At 45.7% G+C, this 25,886-nt stretch overlaps 5 protein-coding genes across 10 annotated transcripts in view; 2 read left to right on the forward strand and 3 right to left on the reverse strand.

Moving 5' to 3' along the window:
* The window catches only part of LOC130198302 (adhesion G protein-coupled receptor L2-like), a 151,808-nt gene extending 150,264 nt beyond the window's left edge, over nt 1-1,544 (reverse strand). For all 3 annotated transcript variants that reach the window (XM_056421440.1, XM_056421439.1, XM_056421429.1), the window contains exon 1: nt 1,182-1,544. The gene's annotated coding sequence lies outside the window, so the exon portion shown is untranslated. The remainder of the gene's footprint in view (nt 1-1,181) is intronic.
* Nucleotides 1,458-9,382, forward strand: efcab14 (EF-hand calcium binding domain 14). 2 transcript variants are annotated; one of them, XM_056421444.1, is made up of 9 exons: nt 1,458-1,839; nt 2,824-2,972; nt 3,140-3,285; nt 4,256-4,354; nt 4,471-4,578; nt 6,539-6,691; nt 7,254-7,356; nt 7,448-7,663; nt 7,812-9,382. In XM_056421444.1, the coding sequence occupies exons 1-9, from the start codon at nt 1,664-1,666 to the stop codon at nt 7,988-7,990; spliced, it is 1,329 nt and encodes a 442-aa protein (XP_056277419.1). In that variant the 5' UTR covers nt 1,458-1,663; the 3' UTR covers nt 7,991-9,382. The 2 variants fall into 2 exon arrangements, with proteins under 2 accessions (XP_056277419.1, XP_056277418.1); XM_056421443.1 differs by having other exon boundaries at nt 1,564-1,839; nt 2,827-2,972.
* A 182-nt stretch (nt 9,383-9,564) lies between these two features.
* On the reverse strand, nt 9,565-10,781 carry znf830 (zinc finger protein 830). The gene has a single exon (XM_056421448.1). The coding sequence runs from the start codon at nt 10,700-10,702 to the stop codon at nt 9,656-9,658; it is 1,047 nt and encodes a 348-aa protein (XP_056277423.1). The 5' UTR covers nt 10,703-10,781; the 3' UTR covers nt 9,565-9,655.
* Nucleotides 10,782-10,892: 111 nt separating this feature from the next.
* LOC130198304 (ankyrin repeat domain-containing protein 13C-like) lies at nt 10,893-16,947 on the forward strand. Its single transcript, XM_056421442.1, has 13 exons — nt 10,893-11,671; nt 11,777-11,818; nt 12,220-12,324; nt 12,988-13,073; nt 13,240-13,285; nt 13,418-13,484; nt 13,668-13,812; nt 13,912-14,043; nt 14,276-14,437; nt 14,518-14,597; nt 14,733-14,831; nt 15,647-15,747; nt 15,827-16,947. Exons 1-13 carry the CDS (start codon nt 11,287-11,289, stop codon nt 15,955-15,957), a joined length of 1,581 nt encoding a protein of 526 aa, XP_056277417.1. The 5' UTR covers nt 10,893-11,286; the 3' UTR covers nt 15,958-16,947.
* A 252-nt stretch (nt 16,948-17,199) lies between these two features.
* On the reverse strand, nt 17,200-25,061 carry LOC130198306 (serine/arginine-rich splicing factor 11-like). 3 transcript variants are annotated; one of them, XM_056421447.1, is made up of 12 exons: nt 24,763-25,061; nt 23,588-23,721; nt 20,716-20,831; nt 19,545-19,625; nt 19,122-19,159; nt 18,884-19,017; nt 18,712-18,793; nt 18,503-18,628; nt 18,331-18,420; nt 18,154-18,219; nt 17,875-18,016; nt 17,200-17,692 (listed from the first exon to the last, which is right to left on the reverse strand). In XM_056421447.1, exons 1-12 carry the CDS (start codon nt 24,882-24,884, stop codon nt 17,609-17,611), a joined length of 1,215 nt encoding a protein of 404 aa, XP_056277422.1. In that variant the 5' UTR covers nt 24,885-25,061; the 3' UTR covers nt 17,200-17,608. The 3 variants fall into 3 exon arrangements, with proteins under 3 accessions (XP_056277422.1, XP_056277421.1, XP_056277420.1); XM_056421446.1 differs by having other exon boundaries at nt 17,200-17,788; nt 18,712-18,790; nt 24,763-25,059; XM_056421445.1 differs by having other exon boundaries at nt 17,200-17,788; nt 24,763-25,059.
* Between the last annotated feature and the right edge of the window lie 825 nt (nt 25,062-25,886).

Consider the following 25,886-nt stretch of genomic DNA (forward strand, 5'->3'; position numbering starts at 1 on the left):
ATCAGTCGAATCCTCACTTTGTCAACGTGTAATGAAATTACAGCAGTTTCGTTGTCGTCGATTCCTCGTTTGTTTTTCTTTATTTTATGAAAAACGACATTTCGATTTTTTTCTTCTTCTCCAAACGGTATCACTTTCATTCATGATTCGTATCATTGTCCGGGGGACAGGTTTGGGATGAAACGGGCATTATGAAGGCATCCCTCTGGGTTCTGGCACAAATTCAGATTGACAAATAATCCACACATTGTTTGATAATGAAGATAAATCATCTCCTCCCGGAGGACAAATATGCTCTGATCAGGGCTGGCATTGTGTTGAGGTCATTATTATTACATCAAGGACATTTTCTCATATTGTATATCACAATAAGCCAAACATCCCATGAAATAATCAGAGCCATTTGCCAATTACAATGTTGTGTCCTTGCTCAGAATAATAATATAATATTAATAATGTGGGCAACGGAAATGTGTAAAACAAACACACACACAAAAAATACTGTGAATAGGAAAAAAAGGTGATTAGATAAACGATTATGACATAGTTTACTTTTCTTTTGGATCATTTCACTCGACCTTGAAATTTGCATCATGACTTACCTTGCGATTAGAATTAGCAGAATAAAGGCTTAGTGCAAAACATATTAAACAGACTATAAAGAAGTGTGAGACCCCAAATAAGGGCAATAACAGTAAATGGATTTAAATTTTAGAGGGGAAATGAGATACAATTGACATGGATGGGTACTGTACTACTGAATACGGCTTGAAACTACCAAGTAGGCACCAGACTGACCTAACCTTTAGTATATCTATATTTTATCCTATTGGTTCAAACAACATGTATGTAGTAAGGAGGCCCATTGGAAGCAAGTCATTATAATGAGATACTATCTCAAAATAATGACTTAGCATCTCATAATATAGGCTTACTATCTCATAATTATGAGATAATCGAATAAATCATAATTATGAGATAGTAAGTAATAATTGTGAGATAGTAAGTCATCGTTATGAGATGCTAAGTGGGCTAAATTGGCTTCCAGACGTAGGCTAAGTCATTATTGTGTAACAAGTTGCACACCGGAAACCCTTCACGTTGTCTTTAACTAAATAAGAACATTTCCCTCAAATTATTCATATCACATTTTTTGTTTCATCATAATTCGACTTACTTACGTTGTTCTTGACTCTTGGCATCGTCGACGTAAACTTGTTGTTGGGGGGCGGCGGTGTGGCGCTCTGTGTCGCTACCTGACAGCACAGAGAACCGGAAGTTGTAACCGCTCGATCGTCCAATCAGCGAAGAGGTTACTCGGACGCCCCGCCCACACAATACAGACAGCAGGACAGATCGCTGGAAATACAGAAAAACAGAGCCGCGTATTCCGGTTGTATTTTAAATCCCAGAAGCTTTTTTGGCCCGGGTGACGTAATGCCCGTGAGCTGTTGAACATTTGTATGTATTTGTTGCTCACCAACCGGCGAAGGCCGACGCGTTTGTGTCCGTCAGCGACGTCGCGCGGTTGAAATTCCAGCTAGCAAGAGAGGTTAGCTTCCCCGCTCCGTCTCAACGACAACATACCACCAAACTGGCCAAAACTTTGGATTTTGCGGGGCTTAACTCGGGCTCGGCGGGTTCGTTGACGCCTCAGAAGAAGATGAAGAAAAGGAAGGAGCTGAATGCCCTCATCGGACTCGGAGACAGCAAGAGGAAGAAGACCAAAAAGGGGACGGGTCACCGGCTGCTCCGCACCGAGCCGCCGGACTCCGAGTCCGACTCCAGCTCCGACGACGACGAGTTCACCGGCATGAGCGGCGGAGCCAGCACCGGGAAGTGAGTTCTGTTTGTTGATTATCCTATATAATATACAAAAGAGAAAGACTGAAAAGGTATAGGTAGAAGCAAAAAATGCTTATAAATTCCTATCCTAAATTGAAATCAAAATAAATCAGAAAATTAATATTTAAAAAAGAAGAAAAAAAAGAAAACAACAAACAAAATAAAAAATATATTTATATATACTATCTATAGTACTATAGTTTCACGGGCTTCGTAACGCGTTGACGTGCTTTGGGAGAGGGGGGGACGAGTGTGTTTTTATTTCTGACGTCATTAACGTGTTGCATGAAACTCGCTACATTCCCATAGAAAATGTAAAGTAAAAGTAAGATAGTCGCAGTTTTCCCCAATAAATTAGGAAAAGTCATGAAATATGAAGCAAAAAGCATTATGCCAATCATTTTATTTTAGAGATGTTGAATTGAATGGGGTCAAATTCACCCCAAATGTAATAGGAGGGTTAAAAAACCATCACGAGCAGCTCCACAGTGTATTCAGCTTTCTTTGTCTATTTGTCTTTATGTATTTAAGAACTATGCTGTGATTGTTTCTTTTAAGATTAATTGAACACTACTTGAACAGATTGTTAGGTTTGCCAGCCTTTTTTTTAAAAGCTAGATCACGTGACATTCCATTCATCTTTATTGTAAAACAACTACAATAAAAAGTATTAAATCATATATTTGCCCAGAAAGAGTTGAATGACACATTGTCCACACTACGAACTTGTTCAGACCTTTTTTATTCATTTTTTTTAAAGCTTGATATCAGCCAAATCGGAAATAGCCAACACGTTGGTCAGTATTATTGATACACTGATTTCATATTTCCGAGCACCGTCATGTAACAGTAACCCTCATGATTCCAGTGACCCAGAACGCAGTCTTCTGTAAACCACCTGCTTCGTGAATAATGAAAAGGGGCTTGCAGCTGTCACGTCATAACGTCACCACGTCACCACGCTGCTTCTCTTTTCAGAAGAAGCTACACGCAGTGCTGCAACGTGTGCTACCCCTTGTTTCTGTTCATCGTCCTCGCCGCCTGCGTCATGGCCTGCTCCGGACTCATATGGATGCAGATTGCGCTGAAGGAAGATCTCGACTCGCTGAAAGAAAAGCTGCACAGCAGTAAGACTCACAGTCTCAGACACACACACACACACATGCACACAGTTACCTTGTGATGGGTCATTAAAAGCCAACCCTTAACACTTAAATATTTTATACCCCCTTCCCGCATGCATTCCTTTGTCTTTCTCGCTTCTTTCTAACTTCCTGTAATGCTTTTATAACAGTGGAATCCAGCCAGAAGGTTTCCTCCGGTGAAATACCAAAACTAAGCGAGGACCTGAAAAACAAGGACAGAAAGCTCGACGACATTGAAAACGGGGACAAGGGGTTGAGCAAGCTCTGGTCCAACCTCACAGAAATGAACAGAAAGGTCAGTCGGTTGTTTTTAAAGTTACTTTTTCTTTTTCGTCATTTCGTCAGACTCTAACCAGAGCTCATGACAAAGCGGTGAAGGAGATCCAGACGAACACGTTTTCTAAATGGAACGTTAATTCTGAGTCAGAGGTGTCACTGTTTTTATGTGTATTCCTCACAGAAACCTGTCAGTCTGTCTTTACAGCTTTCACCTGCAAATGAGAGACATGGTTATAAGACCAGACAGGCACTAAATGGTCTCTTTACTTTTCCTCTACCCAGAACCAATGCACTTAAGAAATCAGTAATGTACAGAGCCGTTGCATCCTGGAATGTGCTCCCCTCATATGTGACTAACGAGAAATAAATGTGATTTCAAAAGGAAACTTAAGGCAGCAATAATCAGAAAGGAAATTATAGTCGATTAGGTTATTATTTTAGATATTTAAGGTATTTGGGTATTATTATTTTACTTTTAATGTAAATGTTGTTCTCTAAGTGTTTTTGTGATTGAAAATGCGGAAGGTTATGTTTTGATCGCCGTGTATTTATTTATTTATTTGTATGCGTGTTACTCGCATAACTCAAAAAGTATTAAACCGAATCGCATGAAATTTGGTGGGATGATTGGTTATTATCCGGGGACCATTTGATTCGATTTTGGGATCGATCGGGTCAAAGGTCACGGTCATGAAAAGGTCAAACTCTTCTTTTTACCATAGCGCGGTCAATTTGTATCCAATTGGCATGCAACTAATGCCAACATGTTCATAATTCAATGCCCAATCTTGTGATATGCGAAGGTATGCGCTCTACCAAGTGCCCGTTCTAGTTGATCATGCTGTACTGCATTTTATGTATTTGTATTGTATTGTAATGTTTTTTTGCCTGGACCCCAGGAAGAATAGTCTCCACTACGGTGTAGACGAATGGGGATCCTTAATAAACTAAACTAAACTGAATATTGTGTCATTTAACTCGTGCAGATCAGTTTGCTGGACTCTGCAGTAAACCATTTGAAGGTCAACTTGAAGTCGGCGGCCGACTTAGTCAGCCTGCCCGCGACGGTGGAAGAGCTTCAAAAGGTAGAGGCGCAGCACAGGGGGGTGGAAGGAGGAGTGCGGTTGAGAATCCTTTGATGTTGTACCGGTTGTACCGGTTGTTGTGCGCTCAAAACCCAGCAGTCATCTCTCTCTTCCAGAGCGTCGCCACAATCGGCAGCACGCTCACCAGCGTGCAGCACGACGTGAAGACGATGCAGACCGAGCTGGAAAATCAGAAGAAAGAGGAAGAGTTGAAGAAGACGATGGTAAATTCACACCAAGCAGCTGATTTGCTGTCGTATCATGGTCGGATGAATTGGTCCATCTGGGTCTTTCACGGCCATGAGGACACATGCTTGCTTTGTGATTATTGAGAAGGCACAAGTTCCACGTTGGTTTGTTGCAGGGTTCGTACGGTCATGGAAAACCTGGAGAAGTCATGGAATTTTAAAATAGTCATTTCCAGGCCTGGAAAAGTCATGGAAAAAACTTAAATCATAAAAGTTATGGAAATTTGTTAAAATCACATGTTCATTCACGCCGAGTTTGAAATAATTAATATATTTTTTAAAGAAAGACGCTCAAAATATAAGCCAGCGATAGCTCTCAATACGCAAAATGTTCTTCAGTTTTCATGTTTATACTGAGATTTCAGCTTGGTCATGAGAATTTGGTTTAAAGTCCTGGAAATCCATTGGTCGAAATGTGTAAGAACCCTGTTGTTATCTATAAACTTAGTTTTAATCATCATATTTACTTTCTCACGAGCAGATGACGTCGATTTTTATTCGCGGGTCAGTTAGATTTCACTCATTTTGCTTGACGACTCGACGGCTTTTTCTATTAACATCTCTTCGCATGCTGCAGATATCGCTGAAGGCTGCTTTTCATATTTATTACCTTCGCATTGAAAATGCGGAAGGTAATGTTTTGATCGCCGTGTATTTATTTGTATGCGTGTTATTCGCATAAGTCAAAAAGTATTAAACCGAATCGCATGAAATTTTGGTGGGATGATTGGTTATTATCCGGGGACCATTTGATTAGATTTTGGGATCGATCGGGTCAAAGGTCACGGTCATGAAAAGGTCAAAATCTTCTTTTTACCATAGCACGGTCAATTTGTATCCAATTGGCATGCAACTAACGCCAAAATGTTCATAATTCAATGCCCAATCTTGTGATATGCGAAGGTATGCGCTCTACCGAGTGCCCGTTGTATTTATTTATGTGAGCCGTGGTTCTAACATGAGTTCACAGTACATTTTATTTAAGTGGCATAACTCGGCGGGCCTGTGTCTAATGCACCACTTCTCAGATCCGAGCTGTGGTTTTGCTCCTGCACGTTTATTACAGTCGGAATCGAGGCAAATGTCCTTTTAAATATGGCCGTGGTGATTCTGAGTGGCATGTTGATGTGAACCAGAAGCCGCCGCGACCTTTGACACCGCCCGTCGTTTATTACTCCAGCGTTCATGAATGTCTTTTCCCGTTCTTGCCAGGCTCGCATTGACGGAGCCGTCGGGTTAAGAAGCTTCCGTCTCTTCTTGGATCCACGCGTCGGGTTTTGCATTCATTATTCATGAGACGACTGCCAATCTATTTTGGGAGCCTGAATGCTTTAGCGAGCCGTCTGAAACTAGGTCAAACTAGAATGGGCACTCGGTAGAGCGCATACCTTCGCATATCACAAGATTGAGCATTGAGTTATGAACATGTTGGCATTAGTTGCATGCCAATTGGATAGAAATTTACCGCGCTATGGTAAAAAAATGATTTTGACCTTTCCATGACCTTGACCTTTGACCCGATCGATCCCAAAATCTAATCAAATGGTCCCCGGATAATAACCAAACATCCCACCAAATTTCATGCGATTCGGTTTAAAAAAAAATTTGTTATGCGAATAACACGCATACAAATAAATAAATACACGGCGATCAAAACATAACCTTCCGCATTTTCAATGCGAAGGTAATAAATATCTGAGACGACTGCTGAACGTTTCCCCTGCTCTCATATATATGCGAGTGAAATAGGATGCCAAAGAGGATCGGCACATCATCGTTACACCGTTCTACGTTCTTTACAAACCTCAATAATCACGGGGTCAGTGGTGAATTGTGATTTCCATCGTCTTGTAACTTTGGATTAACAAGTCGCACCTCACGGGCCGGTCAGCCGCAGGTCGCTTGACGTGTATGTATCTGTATTTATTTGTCCCAGGACATCACGGCCCTGAGAAAAGCAGCGAGTGAGGCGAACGAGACGGAGGAGCTGCGCCACACGCACACCGACGAGCACGTCCACGTCCTCCTCTCCGCGCTGGCGGAGCTTCAGCAGAGAGTGTCGTCGCTGGAGAACGGCTCGGAGCGAAGCGTGAGTGACACGATGGCGGATTCACCGCGGGAACGGACAACTGGGATGGAAGTTTTCTTGGTCTTCAATCGGTAGAAGAGAAATGAAGTCTGAATCAAAATTGCCTTCATCTGTTTTATTCCTTGCAAGGAGGAAAAGTCCGTCACAGCTCTCAGGGAACTCCGTGACACGAGAGTCAACGAACAGTCACCGCCTTCTTTATACAGATCTAGGTCACACCTCCCGGTCAAACAAACACAAGTGTTGATTTTAAATTGTATGACAACTTTAAAGAAGAAGTCCTCTTTCCTACATCCGGAAAGGTCAGCTCCTTATCTTGATCAGGCCCCCGAGAACATGTATCTGCTCCCCCTCACACGATCTGGTTCCTAAACCCCAAAATAAAACCCATTAGTTTTATGGCGGCAGGCTGGTCCTTCCATTATGTTCCCACCCCCCAAATCACTCTCCCCACCAACTACTCACCACCTTAGCTCTACTTTCACATAATATGACATTACTATATTTTACCATGACACAACGTAATGCATTTCACATTTCACCTCTTCCGTCTTCTTTTCAGTCGAAGAACGACGACGACGCAGCAAAAATCGCCGGCGGAGGGCCGGCAACCGATGCGGCGAAAGAAGCTGCAGCGACCAAAGCGACCCCCGGGGATGTGCAAGGTGGAGAGAGGAACGAGGACGGCGTGGTTCTTCTCCCCGGTGTTGCATTTAAATATGTTTTTTCACCCCCTCTCCCCTTTTTTATTTTCAGAGGTGTCCTCGCCACTGACGGAGCCTCAGACGGAGCCTCAGACGGAGCCTCAGACGGAGCCTCAGACGGAGCCTCAGACGGCGCCTCAGACGGAGCCTCAGACGGAGCCTCAGACGGGCAGACGCCCACGCTTCGCAACTCCGGACCGCTCCAAGAGGAATGCCGAGGCGGCGTGCCCGAAGCGCTTGTTCCTGCCTGGAGTCGGTTCCCTGAAAGGTGCACACGACCCGTCCACTTTTCGCTTTGTCTGCATTCATTAAAGGGATAGTTTAACTTTTTCGAAGATGCATTTATTTGCTTTCTGGCAAGTGGCTTTCATCTTCCGGTAAATGTAAAGCTTTTGTTTTGCGATTTATTTTTTCAGACTTGGAAGACATCTTCCAGCGGGAAGGCGTCGGACGCGGCTCCCCCGGACTGAACCACCACGGCCTGAGGAAAGTGTTTCGAACGGCGACTCCCAACGCGCGCACCATGGAGTGTTTCGACAGCGACGGGAACCAGAGGTACTCCCTGGCGGAGCTGAGAGCTGCGGCAGGTCTGTGAGCGCGTCGTCACTGACGGCAGTGAACATTATTGAACGCCCGGGAGTCGGAACTTCCCAAACCCCTTTTCCGTGACTGCTGCACTTTTGTGAACTCAATATTTATCATACCGATTGTGGAACAGTGGCGCTGGCATGCCCCATACTCCCCTCCCCGGTCTATTTTCACACAATGTCATCCACTAAACAAGCGCATACTTAAAAAAAAAAAAACTCATCCATGCGAGTTCCCGTACGCAGAATAGTCCGGCTCTAATTTTAGCTAATTCCATAGTTTACATGAAATAAACTGGGAAGTGTAAATTATTTTTGAATCCTGTTTTTCACCCTCAAATCTCAGATTCTCTTTAACGGCACCTTTACTTCCATCGGTCACATCTTGATGATACGTTTGTGTATTTCCTTTCACATTGTCAATCTGCTTCCCCGCCCATCAACTCACCTCAACTGTATTATATAACCAGATAGAACTTTAGGAAAGGTTACAAATTATTACTAGAAACAGGTTTTTTTTGTGAGTGGTTTGTTTGGTTTTTAGTCAGATTCCTAAGTTAACTGAAGCACACAATTGAGCATAAGAGTGATGATTTTTATATATTTAATTATATATATATATATTTAAATATATATTTAAATATATATTTAGTTATATATATTTAAATATATATATAAATATATATTTAGTTAAATATATATTTATTTAAATATATTTATATATCTTTCTAGGTTTAAAGTTTCCGATTTCTTTCTGCTCAGTGTTGTTTTTTTCTCATTTATTTTCAGTTGCTACAGTTTAATTTAATTTCCTTACATTTTAGTTTTTTTACAGCTTTCAGTTCTACACGTGTTGAAGGGCTATGAACACTTTGAATCATTGACCGTTTAAGGCATATGTAGCAATAACAAAAGGACAGATATTGCTTGTTTAGAATTGCAGTAGACAAAAGGCAAAACTAGCTCCCAATGTGTAACGGGTAGTACAAGAAGCACTGACCATCAATCTTTACTTTATTAATTTTATTCCATTTTTATGGGCTTATTAATAATGATGTATTTACATAATGATTGTCACTCAAACATTGTTGTACTCTGTAAAAATGGTTTAAATGTGCGCCGAAATTATTGTGAAGGGGATCGGGGTCGTTAAAAATGTTCCTTACGATCTTAATCTTGTACATTTTTTTTAAATGTTTGCGTTGTAATTTGCATGTTGCCGATACTGTAACATGTAGACATTATTTATAAAACTTAACAGTCGACTACTTGTTTTTGCAGGACAATGTAACAGCTTAGGCCTTCATGACGTAGACGACATAGGGTCCATGCTGCTGCTGTACTTGGGGACATTTTATGAATGTTTTCTGTGAGCACCAATGAATAAAGTTTAAAAAGTCTTGATTTGCGGTCCATCTGAGCAACCTCGTCCACACGGCGCTTTACAATAACACTGCATGGGCGGCTGTAGCTCAGTGGGGTAAGGGGGGTCGTCCTGCAACCCCCAGTCACTGCAGCCCACTGCTCCTTAATAACTAAGGATGGGTTAAATGCAGATAATCTTAATCTTAATGACAATAGATTGAATCCAATCCAATTTAATCCAGTCTGAAATATAACAAAATATGTGACAGAGGCGTTAAACATATTTACAATTGCTGACAAACTCAGACTTAAGCCAGAGCCCCTTTCGCCCTCCAGTCCCGGAACAGAAGCCCCAGCAGCTCCTCTTCGTCCTCCTCTTCCTCGTCGCTGCCGTCCACCTCCTCCTCCTCCTCCTCCTCCTCGGGCAGCGCGTTGCTCCTGGCCACGTCCCGCTTGTCTCTCAGCACCTCCACGCGCCTGTAGCACTCGATCTGCTCGTCGATCTCGTCGATCTGCCGCTCGAGGCGCCCCTCCTCGTCGTCCTCCGCCACGATGGCCTCCGACTTCGTGTTGACCTGTCGGATCGCCTTCTGGAACTCGTCCCACTCCTTGTCCATGTGGTCTTTGGGCGCGTCGACTTTGCGCACCTTGGCGTCCCGCACCGGGTCGTCGAAGAAGCCCTCCGGCAGCGCCTCGGCGGTGTTCTCCTTCTTCTCGGGGCTCTTCTCCGGCACGTCCGCCTTCGCGATGGAGCCCGAGTGGCGGATGGCGGGCGCGGACGGGAGGGCGCTGTCGAAGAAGTCCTCCGGTAGCCCCGCGGCGTCGGTGTCTTTCGGAGCGGGATCCGCGGTCCCCGCCGGACGCGCCTCTTCGGCACGTCCTTCATCACCCTCCTCATCCTCGTAAACCCCAGCTAGCAGACTCCGACCAGCAGGTGTGTCGGTGGAAACGGTTCCCTTGTTGCTCGGTTTCGCAAAGAAATCTTCCGGCAGCCCCGACGACGAGGACGGACCCGCAGCCGCGGCGGGTTTAACCTTCTTCCCGCTCCCGGCCCGGTTGTCCGGTGCCTTCCTCTTCACCGGTTGCATCGGTGGTCCCATCACCGCTTGACTCTTTCCTCCCTTCAGCTCGGCGACTTTCTCTTTATGCTGTTTTCCGAGTACATGCGCCGGCCACAGCAGTTCGGACTTCACTTGCACATTGCACAGGACGCAACTGAGGTGCTCGAGACTGTTGTATTTGGCGAACGGAGACTCGACGCGCTTCTTGTCCGTCGTCTGTCTTTGTTTCTGCCTCATCAAACGCCGGAGTTCCTCTTGATTTATAACTTTCTTCCCCTTCTTTGAGGACGCCATTCTCGAAAACAAAAACGACGCCGCCTTGCTAGCTACCGTTAGCTGCTTTCTTACTTTGCGACGGGAAAAAAAACGCGTCTCGTGAAGATGACGTCTACGGCACGAACTCGCGTTCGCGCTGCGCGTCAATGATTATATCGCGAGACTTACCGCTAGCATAGATGTTAGCTGAGGAGGTTTATCGGAGCGTCCAGTCGTCCGCCTGACATTTTGCCGCAAAGCAAACTGAACCGAAACACGACGTAAATCAAAGCAACGGTAACGACAACGATGTAGTCGTTTATCATTCGGTTTTAATTATTATACATCTGTCGATTCAGCGCGTGTTCTGGTATGTTTGGCGTTATTTTCTGATTTCCTCGCCGCACCCTCCATACTCGTTTCTTTATTGTGGGCTCGGCGTCGGTTGTCTTGGAGCGGCAGGTGTAACGCTGTTTGAGTAACGGAGAAGCGACCCGCGCCGGTGTCACTAAATTCCAAAGAAGCTTAATTAATTATCTTAAAATCGAAGTTAAATCCGATTAATGCAAGAAGTATCCTAAGTTAGCGCGATACGGTTTATTTCGGTGAACGGGGACGTCGCCATGACGGGGGAGAAGATCCGCGCCGTCCGGAAGGACCACAACAACAAACCGAACAAGAACGAGGAGATCACGGACACGTACGACGAGACCTCGAACGGGACCATCCCGAACGGCACCGGCAACCATTGCAAGTCCAATAAGGTTTTTCAGAAAGCTGCCAAAACCTCGACTCTACTACAACAACAACAACAACACAACGCGAACAACATCAACGGAAACCCCTCCTCGGTGGACACCGGCGCCACCGACAGCAACAAGAACCCGATCATCATCCTGAGCGGCGAGGACGTGGAGCTCGCGGTCCACGAGTGCGTGTTCAGGGGGGATGTGCGCCTGCTCTCCTCTCTCATCAGGACCCACAGCATCACTCAGAAGGATGTGCACGGTGAGTTTCTATTAGTCCACATCTCTCCTATCGCACATGGCTTTAGTGATGGTGATGTTTAAAATATCTAGATATATGGTGAGATCATCCATGCTTCTCTTTCAGGGAACACACCTCTCCACCTGGCTGTGATGATGGGCCACAAAGGTACAACTGATTTACTTTTATATGTTCGTATTCGTTTATTGCAGGACACGCATATATAGCTTAGTTCTCCCGCCCCCCTTGTTTTGTTGGAGTAGCTCTTCCACACTCACGTGTACATTTCTTTATTTTTTTCCTATACAACATCTTCTATCCCCGAACAAGCAATCTGGATACTAAGAAACTTTGGAGAAAGTTTCTCACCTCCAGTACATCAGTAGTATCTGGCGGTGGAACTACTGTTGATGCTGACCTCGAGATTCAAATATTAACATGTAGCTTTTGGAAACCCGTGTACCTTTTTTGGCTTCACAAAACAACTCTAACAACAAAACCGAATTCACAACAATTTCGGGAGGAAATCCCGTTTCTCCTCTGATGGTCGTTTGTTGTTTCTCTCTCAGAATGCGCCCTCCTCCTGCTGGCCCACAACGCTCCCGTAAAGATAAAGAACGCTCAGGGCTGGAGCCCCCTGGCCGAAGCCATCAGCTACGGCGACCGGCAAATGAGTGAGTTACGGGAACGCCGCTCCGATTGAGCCGCCTGACCTCCTCGGGGGGGAAGGGGGGGGGGGGGGTGGTCAGCGACAGCGACAGCTTGGTGGTGGTGTGTTCAGCTGAAAAGCTAAACGTGGGGATTTTCTCTTGAGCACTCTCCATCCAGATGGGCCGGAGCGCAGCCGGCATGGCGGCTTAGCGTGAGGAAGCGCTTAGCGTCCAGCGCGGTCACTCCCCTGCTGCTTTTAGAGCCAGTGAGAACGACATGTGAGAGGCACCGGCTAATGCCTTGGGATGAGTCCACTGCTCCTTTCTTTTGTTTTTTAATACTTAACTAAAGATAATATGAAATATGAAAGGCCAGGCTAGTGTCTTAAAAATAAAATGACATCATTCTTTAATCTGTGAGCTGACCCCTGTTCTTCCTTCATGTTCGGCTGTAACGATGACCTCACCGAGTTCTCAGCCTCCCAGTCCGTCTGTGACGGAGGCATTCTGAGAAATGACTTTGTGTGTGTGTGTGTGTGTTGCGCCTCGTCAGCAGATTGCGCCTCAGTGTGTAAGAGAAAGAGCCGTCACGTGATCATCAATCCATCTGTACCTCGTTTAGCTTCATTCAAAAGTGACTCAAAGACATGAAAATGATTCATTATTATATTTGTTCTTCCTCCTCAGTCACAGCGATCCTGCGGAAGCTGAAGCAGCAGTCCAGGGAGACCGTGGAGGACAAGAGGCCGAAGTTACTGAACGCTCTCAAGGAGGTGAAGTCTCACTCTGTTGCGTTTTCAGAAAACCTCCGCTGGATTCCATCTGCAGAGTCCTGGAGTTCTGCATCGTAACTGCTGACGTGCATTATGGGAAATCTCCTCTGTGCTGGACTTGTCCTTGACTCACTCAGTTCCACGTGGTTGTGTTTTTTTTCTGTAGCTCGGGGACTTTTATCTGGAGCTGCATTGGGACTTTCAGAGCTGGGGTGAGTTTTCAGACTTCACACACACACACACACACACACACACACACAAGGAGCGTAAAGAGAAATCAGCGTTTTTTGTTTCCCCTAAAACGCAAAAATCTAGAGTGTGCAATAGCGCTCTTCTGTTTTTAGTGCCTTTGCTGTCCCGGATGCTGCCGTCTGACGCCTGTAAAATCTACAAGCAGGGGCTTAACATCAGGTAAACGGGTCGAGAGACACAGAGAGAGAGAGACTCTAATTCTGTGTTTTTGAAGCCGCAAATGTTCGACATCCAGGTCGACGACCTCTTTTAGATCTAGAAAGTAGGACGAAACAATCCTCTCTCTTTTCTCTCTCTCTCTCTCTCTCTCTCTCTCTCTCCCTCCCCCGCCCCCTTCTCCAGGCTCGACACCACTCTCATCGACTTCACCGACATGAAGTGTCAGCGCGGGGACCTCAGCTTCATTTTCAACGGCGAGGCCGCGCCCTCCCAGTCCTTTGTGGTCCTGGACAACGAAGCCAAAGTGTACCAAAGAATACACCACGAGGTGAGGGGTGGGTGAGGGGTGGTACGACCAGATCTCTGTTACTACACTGCATCGTCAGCTGTTTACCACGATCCGTCATTGTCTCTCTCCCCCCCCAAGGAGTCTGAGATGGAGACCGAGGAGGAGGTGGACATTCTGATGAGCAGCGACGTCTACTCCGCCACGCTGTCCACCAAGTCCATCTCCTTCTCACGCAGTCAGATGGGCTGGCTGTTCCGAGAGGACAAGACGGTAGGTTTCACGGGAGGAGAGCGGGGAGCCGACGACGCCTCAAACGTCCGGATCGGCCATCGAAGCCGAGCGAAAGATCTTATTTCGCCGTCCTTCGCACGTCTCTCGGTTTAAACAAATGTTCCGTCGGACTGTGAATCTGAAGCCGGAGCTCGCGTCCGCGTTCAGCGGCGGCGTCCGCCGGTCTCGCGCCGGTTCCGTGTAACCGGCTCGTGTCTCGTGTGCCGCGCAGGAGCGGATCGGCAACTTCCTGGCCGACTTCTACGCCGTGAACGGGCTGGTGCTGGAGTCCCGGAAGCGGCGCGAGCACCTGAGCGAGGAGGACGTCCTGAGGAACAAGGCCATCATGGAGAGCCTGAGCAAAGGCGGCAGCATCAGCGAGCAGAACTTTGAGGTGAGCGACACACACACACACACACACACACACACACCTGGTGTCTGCGAATGTGGCGCTCACCGCTTGCGTGTCCTCAGCCCGTGAGACGGCAGTCCCTCGCGGCGCCCGACCCCAGCACCGTGTCTTGGGAGGAGTACATCGCGGCGGAGCACGGCAAGTGAGTGTCTCCGATTTATTTCTTTTCCCGGCGGAAAAAATTGAAACGGAGGGCGTTCCGACATGGAACGCACCCGAGAGTGAAAGTCCACGTCCTTTATGTGCGTTCTGTGTGTTTGTGTCGCCCCGCCTCCAGGCCGCCTCACCTCGGCAGAGAGCTGGTGTGTAAAGAGAGCAAGAAGAACTTCAAAGCCAACGTGGCCATGAGCCAGGACTTCCCTCTGGGCATCGAGTCGTAAGTACACGCCCTCCTCCTCCTCCTCCTCCTCCTCCTCCTGGGGGGGGGTGGTCTACTGAGGGGGTGATGAACAACCTGACTTATCTCCCGTGTCTTCCTTCATGTGGCGTTTGTTCCAGCTTCCATTTGTTAATGTAGATATTAGAGTCTGACCTTTTACAGGGCTGTAAGGCTGATGAACTTATATGTATGTGTATATAAATAAATAAATATATATATATATATATATACACACATATATATATAAATATATTTATTTATTTATATATATATATATATATATTGCCTGACATTTTGTAACAGGAATCCATTGAATGAAGTTTTCTTCTTCTTCTTCAAGATGTTCTACTTGCTTCTATTAAAATGTTTCATTCTTACCGTTTAGAAAGCATCATTTTATTTCCTACTTTTTTCCCCTTTCTTTTTAATAAATGTTGAACGTTCCTCAGATGCACAAAGGGACTAAAGCTCGCTCCGAGAGTCTTTAATTTTATTCATTCAAGACGGCAGCTAACATTTATTTTCATTGTCGATTCATCTTCTAATAAAACGAGTCGGTCATAAGAAAGGGAACAATGGCCTGAGACGACGTCCTCGCACCGCAGAGACACTCCACTGTGGGAGGAGTTAAGAAAGAAGAACATATTCACATTGAAGAAGCTGGAATCAAGAGAACTTCTTTTCTTGAATGTATAAAACTGTTTAACAGTGTGATTTAATGTCATATTTTGCAACTCGTCCATTTCAATAGTTTTATCTCCTCAAGATCTCGTGTTGCAGTTTGACGTCCTCCCTTTGCTCCGCCCCCTCAGGTTGCTCAACGTGCTGGAGGTCATCGCCCCGTTCAAGCACTTCAACAAACTCCGGGAGTTCGTGCAGATGAAGCTTCCGCCGGGGTTCCCCGTCAAACTGGGTAAGTGCGGCGGCCTCCGCGGCGATGCCGGCGGCGCTCCCGGACTTAACGGGTTTCCTTCTCTCTCTCTCCCTCGCAGACATCCCCGTCTTCCCCACCATCACGGCCACCGTCACTTTTCAGGAATTCCGCTACGACAAATTCGAAGAGTCCACCTTCGTCATCCCGGCCGAGTACAAAGAAGATCCCAGCCGCTTCCCCGACCTCTGACCTGGCAACGCGAACCACAAGCAGCGTGTCTGTGTGAGGGGAAACACACAGGAGGAAGAGGAGGGATCCTGTGTTGTTTTATTCATATATATATATATATATTATCCATTTAAGAATGAAAAGGGAACTTGTTTTATTGGATCAGTTGTTATTTGTTTGCGCCACCTCTCGTGTAGATATGCATATCGGCCGTTCATCCGTCACCCGGGCGGTACGCCGAGCTGCCAGGAGACACAGCCTGGACTCTTCGTCATCATCATCATCACTATTTTATTATCTGCTATTATCTTCTCGTCTCCGAGGACCGATGACTGAACTCTCATTCTGCACCGACGGCGTCATCGGAAAAGACCCGCGGCTTAATCATCGTTCATGAATGATGTTCTGAATGTAGATCTATAAACTCTAAAGGAGCGACACGGTAGCAACACGTCTCGGCGCCAATGTTTCTGATCGGCATCAAAAAACCAAACGGTTGGACGTCCCGCGTCTTCAGGTCTGCTCGCGTTACCTCTCTGCGTCACGTGATCCCCTCGGACGTCATGTGATCCTCTCGGCCTTCATGTGACCCTCGGTTGTCACGTGATCCTCGTGACCGGACCGAGGGGTTTTGTTCTATGTGCATTAGTGTGTGTGGGAGAACCTCGGTGGGATATCAGGAAAAACTGTTAGTTTCATAATGCACTGATGATATTTAGTATATATATATTTAAGGCATGCTATGGCTGCGTTGGCGACTGGTTCACGTTCATCTTTCAGCTGGTTTAAGGTTAAAAGGGGAAAAGCTGAACCGCCCCGTTTGTGCTTCTAAAGATCTCGTTGATCGTCGTCTGCGAATCCTTCTTTTACTTTTCTGTGTAAACTAAACTGTGACATTGATACTGCTGGATCTGTCCGGAGGGGATCGCCTCTCGCTTCAGTTTACATGTACTGCAACCATACCTACTTCACTTCCCTTTAAATAAAGCACCAGCATCATGTTTAAACCCACTTTGTGCAAGTATATTAAGATCATATTCCATGTTATGAATGTGACGCGGTGCTGCTTTAATGTGTTTCACTGCTTTACGGCAATATTTAATTTTTTATCCGTGAGATGTACTTTTCCACTAAAGGGCCACAAGTTATTTTCTTTTTTTAAATAACATTTTCAGGAACCTGGAACCAATTAAGTCATGAAATAGTTAAATTATAAATTTCAGCGCATCTCATTTGTGCAATAAATAACAAATTCTTGACGGCTCGTTTCTCCCAAATAGGCTTTATTATAAAAGAAATCTGATAAAACAATCAACACTTTCAAATAACAAGAAACATGTGTCGAGCTGTTCCGGGGGGGGAGGGGTGGCCTGAACAACACACCACGACACAAAACAAAATGTAAAAGATACAATATGTGGAAAAAAAGGGACGAAAGCCGACGACACGAGTTCAAGGAAAGCGAAGCGAGCCGACGTCGGCGGAGGCAAAACGAAAACGTGCGGCGGCGGGCGGACCCTCTGCGAGAAGAGCGCACGACTCTTCTGCGAGAGACATCGATGCGACCGACGCTCGCGTCACATTATTAGATTCGAAGAAGAAGAAGAGAAAGAAAAGAGTCGCAACACAGAACGGAGGAGGGCGAATGAAAAAAAAAAGAGGGGCGGAGCCCTTAATCGCTGACGTCCATGTCTTCTTCGTGGTGATCGTCGTCCCCGTTAACGTTGGCCTGCTTCGTGCCGTTACCTTCTACAGACTGAGGAGACAAAGCAGAGTCGTCAGCTTCCTTCCTGGCCCGCCTCTCCTTCCCGCTGTCATAGCCTTGTTCCTCCGCATCGTAATCCCTGGTGACCTACGAGAGGAGAACCAACGCATGTGACTGTGAGGCTCGGGGAGACCCAGCGGCGGCGGACGCGCGCCAGAACGTGCGGTACCGACCTTGACGTCTCCTTTCTCGCCGTCGGACTTCCTCTCGCGCTCCTTGTCCTTGTTTTTCTTCTTCTTGCCGGGCGAGCGCTCCGGCTCCTCGCGCACTCGGTCGCTCTTGCGGTCCTTGTCCCTCTTCTTCTCCTTCTTGTGTCTGGAGGTCGGAGGAGAGGAGGACAGGTCGGCCGTTAAATACACAAAAGGGTATCCGCTGCAGTGGATTTACAGATTTTTTTAGTTCTGGTTCTGGTTTTCCTCGGGAGCGTCTAGTATTTAATATTTCACACCAACCTCCGAGGAGACGGAGTCCTCTTTTTGGGAGGAGAGCGGCTGTGGGTTCGACTCCTCTTGCGTCTCCTGCGTCGCAGAACAAGACGACTTGAAAACAGAGCGTTTGGTAGTCGCGATACAAACAGCGTGTGTGTGTGTGTGTGGTTAACAGCATGCCCCGCCCCCCCCCCCGCTCACCGGTCCCCGCTGTGCGACCTCCTCGTTGTGCTGTAGCTTTTCGGCGGCGTCTTGGATCTCTTCCTCCCGGAGTCTTCCTTCTTTCTATCTCTGCGGACACATTTTTGAAGATCTCAGTCAAATGCACCTTTTGAAAAAAAGCACCGTCGGCGCGAAGCGTCGCCCGGCGCACCTGGATCTGCTCGGGGATCGTCTGCTTTGGTCTCTGGAGGAGTCGGTGTGCCTCCGGCGAGGGCTTTTGGAGCGCCGCTTGGGTCTGGAGGTCGATCGCCGCCGCGAGCGGCTCCGGGTGGTCCGCCTGCAGAGACACGGCCGCTCCGGTTAACTCCGCCCTCGCGGAAAACACGCGAGGGCGTCTCCCGCTCGACTAACGGGCGTCACCTGTGTTTGGAGCGTGATCTGGACCGCCTCCTGTGGGACCGGGACCGGCTGCGGGAGCGCTTCTTTTTGCTTTCCTTATCTGCTGGACGGGAGGAACACAAACGTGCTCAGTATTCTCACGATGCGGGGAAAAAAGGTGACAGACGACACGCCAGACGGACGACGCTCTTACTTCCGGGTTCGATGGCAGCGGAGATGAGCGACTGCGCCTCTCGGACTCTCTTCATGGCCTCTTCGATTTCTTTATTCGAGGCGTCGGCCTTCAGGCTGGCGCTCAGGTTCAAGCCGGCGGCCAACGGGTTCAGCCTGAACGAGTCGGGAGTTACTCGTCGGTAATAATCATCCGCACGCGCATTTCTTCACAGTTCAGGCTGAAAGGAGCTTCCTGTTTACGAGTCTTGACGACTTACTTTGGATCCGTCATGAACTTTAACAGCTGGTCAGCAGCCTGTACACAAGAATAATACAAAGTGTGAAGATTGTAAAAGGTTGGTCAAATCAAATATATTGCGTGTTTAACCCTCATGTCGCCTTCGGGTCAATTTGACCCGATTCAATGTTTAACCCTCCTGTTACCTTTATATTTACTAACATATTTTACCCTTGAGGTCAATATGACCCCAGCTATTAAAATCTCCAGAAAATTATTAGAATTAATATTGTTTTCCAAGTTTAAGTGTGAGGTACTTTATGTTTGTTTGTTGACTCCCGAAAGAACACCGACATTAAACATTGAATCGGGTCAAATTGACCCGAAGGCAACACAAGGGTTAACTTGACACGTTTAGGATGCAAAGGCGTCCTCGTCGGCGTGGATCGACGCCCCCGCTCACCTGTGGGTTCATGCTGGCTCCTGGGAACCCGAAAGCAGCCATGGCGTCCATGTTGGGGACGCCGAAGGGGTTTCCTCCCATCTGGGAGAAGAGCACAGCGTGTTGGTTGAGATGTGTTCAGGGACTCAAACGGGTATCAACATCATCACGTCAGACTGATCGGGAGGCCACGCCTTCAAGTTCACGCCCAAACAGCCACCGACCACCCTCTGCCGTTATCGTCGCCCGCCAACTGGAAAAATCACTTTTCTTGTTAACAGGGTTCTTACACACTTTGACCGATGGATTTCCAGGACTTTAAACCAAATTCCCATGACCAAACTGAAATCTCGGTATAAATATGAACAATTTAGAACATGTTGCGTATCGAGAGCGTACGCCGGATTATATTTTGAGCGTCTTTCTTTAAAAAACATATTCATTATTTTTAAACTCCGCGTGAATGAACATGTGATGATAACACATTTCCATGACTTTTCCAAAACTTTTATGATTTATGTTTTTTCCGTGACTTTTCCAGGCCTGGAAATGACCATTTTAAAATTCCATGACTTTTCCAGGTTTTCCATGACCGTACGAACCCTGTGTTAACCCTCCTGTTGCCTTAGGGTCAATTTGACCCCATTCAATGTTTAACCCTCCTGTTACCTTTATATTTACTAACATATTTTACCCTCGGGGTCAATTTGACCCCAGCAATTAAAACCTCCAGAAAATTATTAGAATTAATATTGTTTCCCAAGTTTAAGTGTGAGGTACTTTATGTTTGTTTGTTGACTACCTAAATAGCCCTTTAAATATATTAAAAAGTTGATATTTCTTATATGTTTGACAGTGAAAAACAGCCTGGGGTCAAATTGACCCCAAAGAACACCGACATTAAACGGGGTCAAATTGACCCGAAAGGTAACAGGAGGGTTAAGAGAGAAATTTAAAAAACGCAAATTCACCGTAACAAATCGACCGCGGTATGAAACAAAGCGGCCAACGGATGTTTCAAAGGTCAAGGAAGAGCATGTCAACCGCGACCAACGGGACTACATTTACATTGATTATGGATCATAATGTCACGTGGCACAGCGTAAACGGCCCATGAAAGACAGTGATTTAAAATAATCTGGAGCGTGCCGCCGTGCCGTCGTTTCCGTGCGAGGCGGTGGGAACGTCTCACCCCTTGATTGGACATGGGGTTGGGCGTCGGAAGAAGTCCTCCTCCCGGCAGAATTCCCGCCACAGCGTTTGCCGGCGCCAACAGCGACAAAGCTTTCGCCTCGTCGGGAATAGTGCCTACAGAAGAATTAAAGCGGGCGTTAGGACAGAACGACATCCCCACACACACCAACCACAGAGAAGACACTTTGGAAAAGACAACAACAACAACAACAAAAGGCAAATTCACACTGCAAAATTCCTCAAATTAGGTTCAACAACACATGGTTACCTTACAGATCAGAGTTCCCTGAATTCAACATACATCATTGCAGTGACTGAACTATTGCTGGAATATATCACACTACTCCAATGAACACTGCCAAGAATATATCACCTGAAAGTGTTTTTTAAGTCATGAACCAAACGTTAGCAAGCACAGCTGCTTCTCCAGTTGGGCGAGCCCTCACTTTTCATTAAGACGTTTACTGAAACAAGCGACTCGCGCTGCCGGCTTCGCTACTAAAAGCACACAGAGAGAGATCGAGATACACACAACAGAGAGAATTTTAGGGATTTTTGGCAAGAACACTATACAAAGCTATCAGTGTTCACTTACCAAAAACACAAAATGTCAGAGCATATAGTGGCACGTACTAAATGACAATAGCAGAATTCAGGGCGTCCGCCGTACATCATTACTCTAGTATCCTTACCTGCGTCAATCCGCCAACACTAGGCAGCGGGTGACTGCTTTGTCTGCGCTAACAGTCCAATTAACAAAATACTGGCTTCATCTTTATTTGCATTTTTTTGTGTGCCACTGATTGGAATTTTTCCCCATTTTTTTTTTATACAAAATTTGACAAATAAAAACACCTCATAATCATCTCACATTCATGATCATTTTAAAAAACAATCCACCCCCAAAAACAACTCGTTCACAAAAAGACACGACGTAAGTACAGACACACAACAGTGACAACAGGTAAATGGAGGAGCACTGAAGAGAGAAATTGCTGCAGGAGACAAAACTGTTGGATGGTATTTTCAGCAGCGCCTGGTTTACAGGCTGAGCCAGGAAAAAGAACTGTAAAACACAACAACAAAAGAAGACCACTGTTAAAGAGAATATATAGATGTTATAGTTCCAACACAGTGTCATGTTGGGAGGGCATCCTAAGACAACCTGGCTATTATAGACCATCACCAATTGAGTCAGTCGCACAATTAGCTGCTCACATTTGGGTACGTATGTGCAGTGTTGCATTGTGGGCATTGTGTGATGACGTAATTGTTAACACCCGTTGTGTTGGATTAACACCAAACCCAGAGGAACAAAATGGATTTCTAAAAAGCTTTTTCCTTTCTGACGATATACAACATTTCTGGTCAGCGTCAATACTTTCTGCTGTCGGACGTAATCTCACTCGCTAGCTCTGAAATCTTTAAAAACAGCTCATGAATATATCATTTGATTCTTAATACAAAAGACGGAGACTTCCTAAAACAACAGACAGAAGTGAAGTGCATTTGCCCGGGGACTATTTTCAGTGGCGGATTGATACACGTGTGGTGTCGGCTGCAGTCAGTGGCGTGGATGGAACATGTAATACGGCGCATTCATCTAAATGAACAGAAAAGTCCCCACAAGATGGCTCAGTGATGTACTTTAAATGTTTGTTTTGGTCAAAGATGATCTTTTGGTCTTTTTCGTGGGATTGTTAACAACCCAAAAAAGTGAATATTAGCGGCGGCCTCGTCTGCCGAGGAGCGACGCTTTCGCCAGCGTTCAAAAGTGTTGCAAAATGAGCACCGTTTCCGGCTTGTGTCCCCGCTATCTGACCTTTATGCCTGAAACTAAACCACCTAGAAAAGAATAATTAGACAGAAGGAAGGGGAAAGAGAAGGCAGAGAAAGAATAGAGGACACAAAAAGAGCGGGTGGGACTTGAATGCTTGCTGGCCTTTGCAAATGTCTACAATCCCCTGTTGGCAGGCAGAGGACCACTTTCAGCCATCAACGAGGGCGCTGCTTTTGCCTTCTTCACTACAAAAATCACACACACACACACATACACACACACAAATAACAGAGAGAAGTTTAACAGAGGATAGTCCAATATGGGGGAGAAAATAAAAATGCATATGGTTAAGAGTTTAAACATCTTCACTTCACTGCGGGCGCCCACAGCTCGGCGTCGCTCAACTCCTAATCTGTAAACGGCTGTCAAGTAGATTTTGGTAAACTGCGATTTCTACACAGAGCAGATTGTTATTTTAGGCAGAGACACATGTACGATGCTTGATATGCACGTCGCCCAAAGAAACACATTCCAGTTCATCAACGGAATTGCATTGTGAAAACAGACATGGGACGTGCTACCACGGTATACCGAGAATCTAAAAATAGAGGTCCGTCTACCCCTCCTGGTACCTTCACATTTACTCACATATTTTACCCTCGGGGTCAATTTGACCCCAGCAATTAAAACCTCCAGAAAATTATTAGAATTAATATTGTTTCCCAAGTTTAAGTGTGAGGTACTTTATGTTTGTTTGTTGACTACCTAAATAGCCCTTTAAATATATAAAAAAGTTGATATTTCTGATATGTTTGACACAGTGAAAAACAGCCTGGGGTCAAATTGACCCTAAAGGTGACAGGAGGGTTAAGAACTTCTCATAGGCAACGGGAAGGAATGGAATAAACAATATCACCGACGTTATCTTCCAACGCTCATGTAAACAGACCAGGGCGAGTCGACGTGTGCGATTCGCTAACGGGAACGCCTCGATGAGATGCGTCGAGTTTATTACTCTTTTACGCGTTCACTATTCATGCCATTCCATCCACAAGGACCACTCACACGCGGAAATAATGACGTGACAAACCTTCGGCGAACGGGACCACGATCAACGCTCTGTCCACAAACACGGTGTTGGTCAGATGTTGGGACACGCCGACGGAATCTGGCTCGTGGAACTTCACAAAGCACACCCGCGACGTCACCGGCACCTGAGAGTCACTGTGGAGGGAGGCAGAGATTATTAAATATTGTTGGGCGGGAAATTGCAAACATTTGTTTTGTCTTTTTGAGAATGTCGTCAAATCTTAACCAGAGATTGTTATGATAATAAAATGGATATCAATGACATTAGGGAGGGTTTGAGCTTTTGTAACACAAGACTCCCTCAAAACATCAAAGAACTCTTCTCACTCCAACTTCCCTGCTTCCCATAAAACCAACCACGTTATGATTAGAAGATAGAAAGTCACATTTTAAAGTCAATTAGATTGTATATTTTCTGTTGATACATTTGTTTATAATGGTGAAAAACGCAAAAATATTCTTAGGTTTCTGTTTTGTGTTGGTATGTGTGAATTTGCAGCGTATCTCTCTTTTCCAGGACATTTCTTTTTACAGTTTAAATTTGATACATTTTCAATGCAACCCAAAATAATCTAATTAATATACTCATCAATAATAAATAAATAGATTATGCACAACGTCAGTTTGTTACGTTTTTGCATAATAAGCTCTAGAAGCTGGCAGTTAGTCAACGCTGCGACGGTTTAATCAACCTTTTGTTTTATAATTATGAGACAGCAGACAACTACAGCTCCGACATGACTTACGAGTATTTGATTTCTTCTTTTTTATTTATTCAACTTATTCTGCCTTTTGTTGCGGAGAAGAAGGAAAAACACACAAAGCAAGAAGCGTTTTAGTCGATGCTCTATTTAAGCCTCTACTCGTGTATCGACCCCCCCTCTCTCATCACAAAATACACAAACAAGATGCTTTTAAACTTAAAGAAACGTCTCTGTGTGTGCATTTAAACGTTTAGACACACACTATAGTCAAACTACGATGAATACGAGTGCAACGCCACCTGGAGTTAGGTAACGTCCACGTTATTTGGCTCCAGCCGTTGATAGCACGCGAGGCCCGTGCTTAGGCCTCGCTAGGTTCAACCCGTTTAGCAAAGAAAACACACACAAAGCTAACACGTGATGTTCGTGGGCATAATAGTGACGTCATATCGCCCGCAAATAGCCAACTTACTCCGGTGGAAATAACTTCAGTTCATCGATAGTTCCCAAAAAGCCGAACAGCGTCCTCATCTGCTCCGACGTTGTGCTCGGCGACACATTGGTCACCTGGACCACCTTGGTGGTGTAGTTCATTTCACCCCCCGACTGAACCCCGGTTTCACAGAAAGCCCCGCCGTTAACGACTACACTTGGATTCAAGTCGCGGTTGTCCGCTCGTTGTGGAAGCAGCTCGTTTGAAGGTAAATTGGCGGAGTAACGCCAGGAGCTAGCTATCGACTACGTCAACAGGCTGTAGCATTCCGCCGCCATATTGTTATTCCGATCGTTGTGCGCATGCGCGTAGTTGAACCGCCTTCCCGTTAAAAACAAACGGTATTTTCACAACAACATCACGGGTTGATTACGGTTTATTACCATGTTTAGTTTTTATTCATCCATCTAATTTTAGACCAGTACGCCAACGCGCGCGACACTGATAACACGTTTGAATAGTTTTGACCTGAAACCAACCAACAGAGGTCTCCCTTTCCTTTTAGAGATGGTTACCAAGGAGGAGGTGGAAACAGAGGGAAGGAGAGCACATGTCTTTCCCATGGTTATATCTTTTTTCATTAAAAAATGTTTTGGCTTTTCTTTGCATTTTTTTCCAACTGGGTTATTTTTGCTCTAACACGTAACACTAAATTGCCCAAACTTCTCAGGCAATACTATGTGCACCTCTTATTTAGATGCTCACAGTTATCAGCGGAATATGTTCGTGAAGATGTGACATCAACCTCCATGATGATGATGATGATGATGATGATGACCACGTGAAATGGTTGAAAGGCCCAGAAAAAGCTAGAAATGGAGTCTGAGTTGGGATGTTTTTGTAAATTATAGTTTTCCATGGTGGCTGAAGGTAATTGCAGAATGTGTGAATATATGCATGTTTACTATACGTTACAATTGATGGACAAAATTGGGGCATTTGATTTATCACCGTTCGAGGAGTTTCCTCCACAATTGTAAGTCCTGGCTGTGTTTGGGGTCACTGAACTCTGACTGAGTAGTATTCACTAACAGACCCTTTCTTTTTTGATTCATAGAGTTTGATCAACATGTTATGTATTGCTAATCAAGATCACGTCACCC

The sequence above is a fragment of the Pseudoliparis swirei genome, chromosome 8 (genome assembly GCF_029220125.1).
Source record: "Pseudoliparis swirei isolate HS2019 ecotype Mariana Trench chromosome 8, NWPU_hadal_v1, whole genome shotgun sequence".
Taxonomy (NCBI): Eukaryota; Metazoa; Chordata; class Actinopteri; order Perciformes; family Liparidae; genus Pseudoliparis; species Pseudoliparis swirei.

Excerpts from the sequence above, each read along its gene's own strand:
- efcab14 (XM_056421444.1), top strand. The coding sequence starts at position 1,664 with ATGAAGAAAAGGAAGGAGCTGAATGCCCTCATCGGACTCGGAGACAGC. Across the intron at positions 4,355-4,470 it reads CGGTGGAAGAGCTTCAAAAG|AGCGTCGCCACAATCGGCAG; the intron begins GTAGAGGCGCAG and ends TCTCTCTTCCAG. Across the intron at positions 7,357-7,447 it reads GACCCCCGGGGATGTGCAAG|AGGTGTCCTCGCCACTGACG; the intron begins GTGGAGAGAGGA and ends TTTTATTTTCAG.
- LOC130198306 (XM_056421445.1), bottom strand. The coding sequence starts at position 24,884 with ATGAACTACACCACCAAGGTGGTCCAGGTGACCAATGTGTCGCCGAGC. Across the intron at positions 23,722-24,762 it reads CTGAAGTTATTTCCACCGGA|TGACTCTCAGGTGCCGGTGA; the intron begins GTAAGTTGGCTA and ends CTCCCTCCACAG. Across the intron at positions 19,160-19,544 it reads GAGCCAGCATGAACCCACAG|GCTGCTGACCAGCTGTTAAA; the intron begins GTGAGCGGGGGC and ends TCTTGTGTACAG.
- LOC130198304 (XM_056421442.1), top strand. The coding sequence starts at position 11,287 with ATGACGGGGGAGAAGATCCGCGCCGTCCGGAAGGACCACAACAACAAA. Across the intron at positions 11,819-12,219 it reads TGTGATGATGGGCCACAAAG|AATGCGCCCTCCTCCTGCTG; the intron begins GTACAACTGATT and ends TTTCTCTCTCAG. Across the intron at positions 15,748-15,826 it reads GGGGTTCCCCGTCAAACTGG|ACATCCCCGTCTTCCCCACC; the intron begins GTAAGTGCGGCG and ends TCTCCCTCGCAG.
- znf830 (XM_056421448.1), bottom strand. The coding sequence starts at position 10,702 with ATGGCGTCCTCAAAGAAGGGGAAGAAAGTTATAAATCAAGAGGAACTC.